Here is a 1,995-nt window from a genome sequence, read left to right on the forward strand (position 1 = left end):
ATAAAGAATTAGCATCAGTACTTGAGATATGATCAATCAAAAAGGGTTCGTCGTTTTTATATATCGCACGCACCTTGATACTTCAGCAAGTTCTTGCTTGTGCAACATCTGGAGCAAGTTGAAATCTAATTTAGCAAATCGAAGTAACATGTCATTCTTTGATTCCTCCTTCTCGTAGATTGATGAGATGAAGAATCGGGTCTCGACTCTAGGAACGCCCTTGTGCAAACATTGCTCAAGGGCGTGTGTCACTTGCTCCCTAAGTGGAGAATTCATATATGGAGCTGCAGATTCAAGATGGATAGTGGAGAAAGCAAGTGCGTCTTCTAAGATGTTGTCAGTATGAGTCCTTACATGTGAAGCTTCATACAAGTTCAATAATCCTAAGACATCACTAGCTAGAGACTCCTTGAATTTGCCATTTTCATCTTGGAATTTGCTGAAAATTTCTGGTTTTCAAGGAAGAATACACAATATTAACCTTCCTGCAAATGGATAATAATTTTAACAACTTTAAATTAAAGATGTGGTTCATGCATGGTGAACTTACGAGGAGAGATGTTGAAACCATGTTGCCTGAGTAATCGAAATTGGAGTGCAGAAGTGCACAAATCATCAAACGTTGAGTTTTGGTTGTAAATCTGATCCAAAATCTCATCAATTTCTTTCTCAAAGTGGTAAGCTATGCCAAGGCGTTCAATAGTGTCTATCAAATTCAATGTGTCAGCCAATTTTCTTGCAGTAGCTAACAACATACTCCTCGTTTGTTCCTTCAGTGCTTCAATCTCTTGAGCATACTTTTCCGCAATCTATTTGAAAGTTGAAAGAAAGAAAGCTGAATTATTAGCAAAACTAACCATGCTTGCAAGAAAAAACTATATAAAGAAGTTAATTATTTACCTGATTGTCAATGGAGAATGAAAGGAACTGATCACCCCAAAGACTAGGGGAGAAGTCGGCAACGGGACGAACAATCTCTTCTTCATAGTTGGCTACTGCTGCTGAGGCCATTGCTAATAAAAGATGAGGGTATTGTTTTTGTTCGTTTTAAGGAAGAAGGAAAGGAACTCTGAATTGTTGAAAACTGATGACTTAAATGGGAGAGAATGGAGAAGTATATATAGTGGTGAGAGACAGCCAACTCTCTAATCTTTTTAATGTAAATATAATTTAAATTCCCAGTTGCCTTACTTGACTTTATACTAGCTAATCACAGTCACCAGGCAGCAGCCTTTTTATGTGGACTTCTGTAAAGTTTTTCCATATTTTTATATTCTTTTACATACCTATTAAGCCATTAGAATCGTAAGTCAATGTGCCCAATGCAACCTTAATTAACAATTAACACCGAAAATCAAAGATATTGTGTAGTAGAAACTGAGGTCTTCTTCAACTAGAAAAATGGGAGATGGCTTCCTTAATTTTTTATACTAAATTTGTAGCTGATCAAATAATTTATAAAGCGAAAGTGATCAATAAATAATTTTGAATGAGAAGGGTAAAATATCGCATGCAGTAGCCACTTTTTTATTTTTCAAAAGTTCACTATTTCTGTGGGGGATAGGGTAGACCTACCCATGTATTATCAGCTAAAAATTTATTATAAAAGAGTCAAACTTAGGCTTTACTTGACTGTATACTAAATAGCCTTTTGATTCATTGTTGGCGTCTATATATGTGGGATCGTTGATCCAGTTATGACCAGTTGGTTGACATGAAATTTTTTATCCGCACTCCATATTTGTACCAAATAATTAAATGTGAAATATGTATTTTGCATATACACTTTTAGCACATGATCAATGATTATGTGCTTTATATTTCTCACTTTAATTTGAGAGTTCAAGATTAAATTGGTTGCTCAAATTAAATTGGTTGGTTTAACGTAAACATCCAGTAAAGGTCGGCCTTAGGTTGAAGCGCCTAGCGCATGTGCTTTAGGACCCAAATTTGGAAGGGCAGTAGGGCACCTTTTTTTTTTCTTTTTTAACCAAT

The 1,995-nt window shown here is 35.5% G+C and overlaps 1 protein-coding gene across 1 annotated transcript; it reads right to left on the minus strand.

Annotated features, from left to right (window-relative positions):
- Positions 1-17: 17 nt before the first annotated feature.
- Positions 18-1,101, minus strand: LOC109218779 (5-epi-aristolochene synthase 2-like). Its single transcript, XM_019383164.1, has 3 exons — positions 901-1,101; positions 551-809; positions 18-449 (listed from the first exon to the last, which is right to left on the minus strand). The coding sequence occupies exons 1-3, from the start codon at positions 1,009-1,011 to the stop codon at positions 37-39; spliced, it is 783 nt and encodes a 260-aa protein (XP_019238709.1). The 5' UTR covers positions 1,012-1,101; the 3' UTR covers positions 18-36.
- Positions 1,102-1,995: the final 894 nt, after the last annotated feature.

Source organism: Nicotiana attenuata, unplaced genomic scaffold (genome assembly GCF_001879085.1).
Source record: "Nicotiana attenuata strain UT unplaced genomic scaffold, NIATTr2, whole genome shotgun sequence".
NCBI classification, from domain to species: domain Eukaryota; kingdom Viridiplantae; phylum Streptophyta; class Magnoliopsida; order Solanales; family Solanaceae; genus Nicotiana; species Nicotiana attenuata.

Excerpts from the sequence above, each read along its gene's own strand:
- LOC109218779 (XM_019383164.1), bottom strand. The coding sequence starts at position 1,011 with ATGGCCTCAGCAGCAGTAGCCAACTATGAAGAAGAGATTGTTCGTCCC. Across the intron at positions 810-900 it reads CATTCTCCATTGACAATCAG|ATTGCGGAAAAGTATGCTCA; the intron begins GTAAATAATTAA and ends ACTTTCAAATAG. Across the intron at positions 450-550 it reads TGGTTTCAACATCTCTCCTC|AAATTTTCAGCAAATTCCAA; the intron begins GTAAGTTCACCA and ends CTTGAAAACCAG.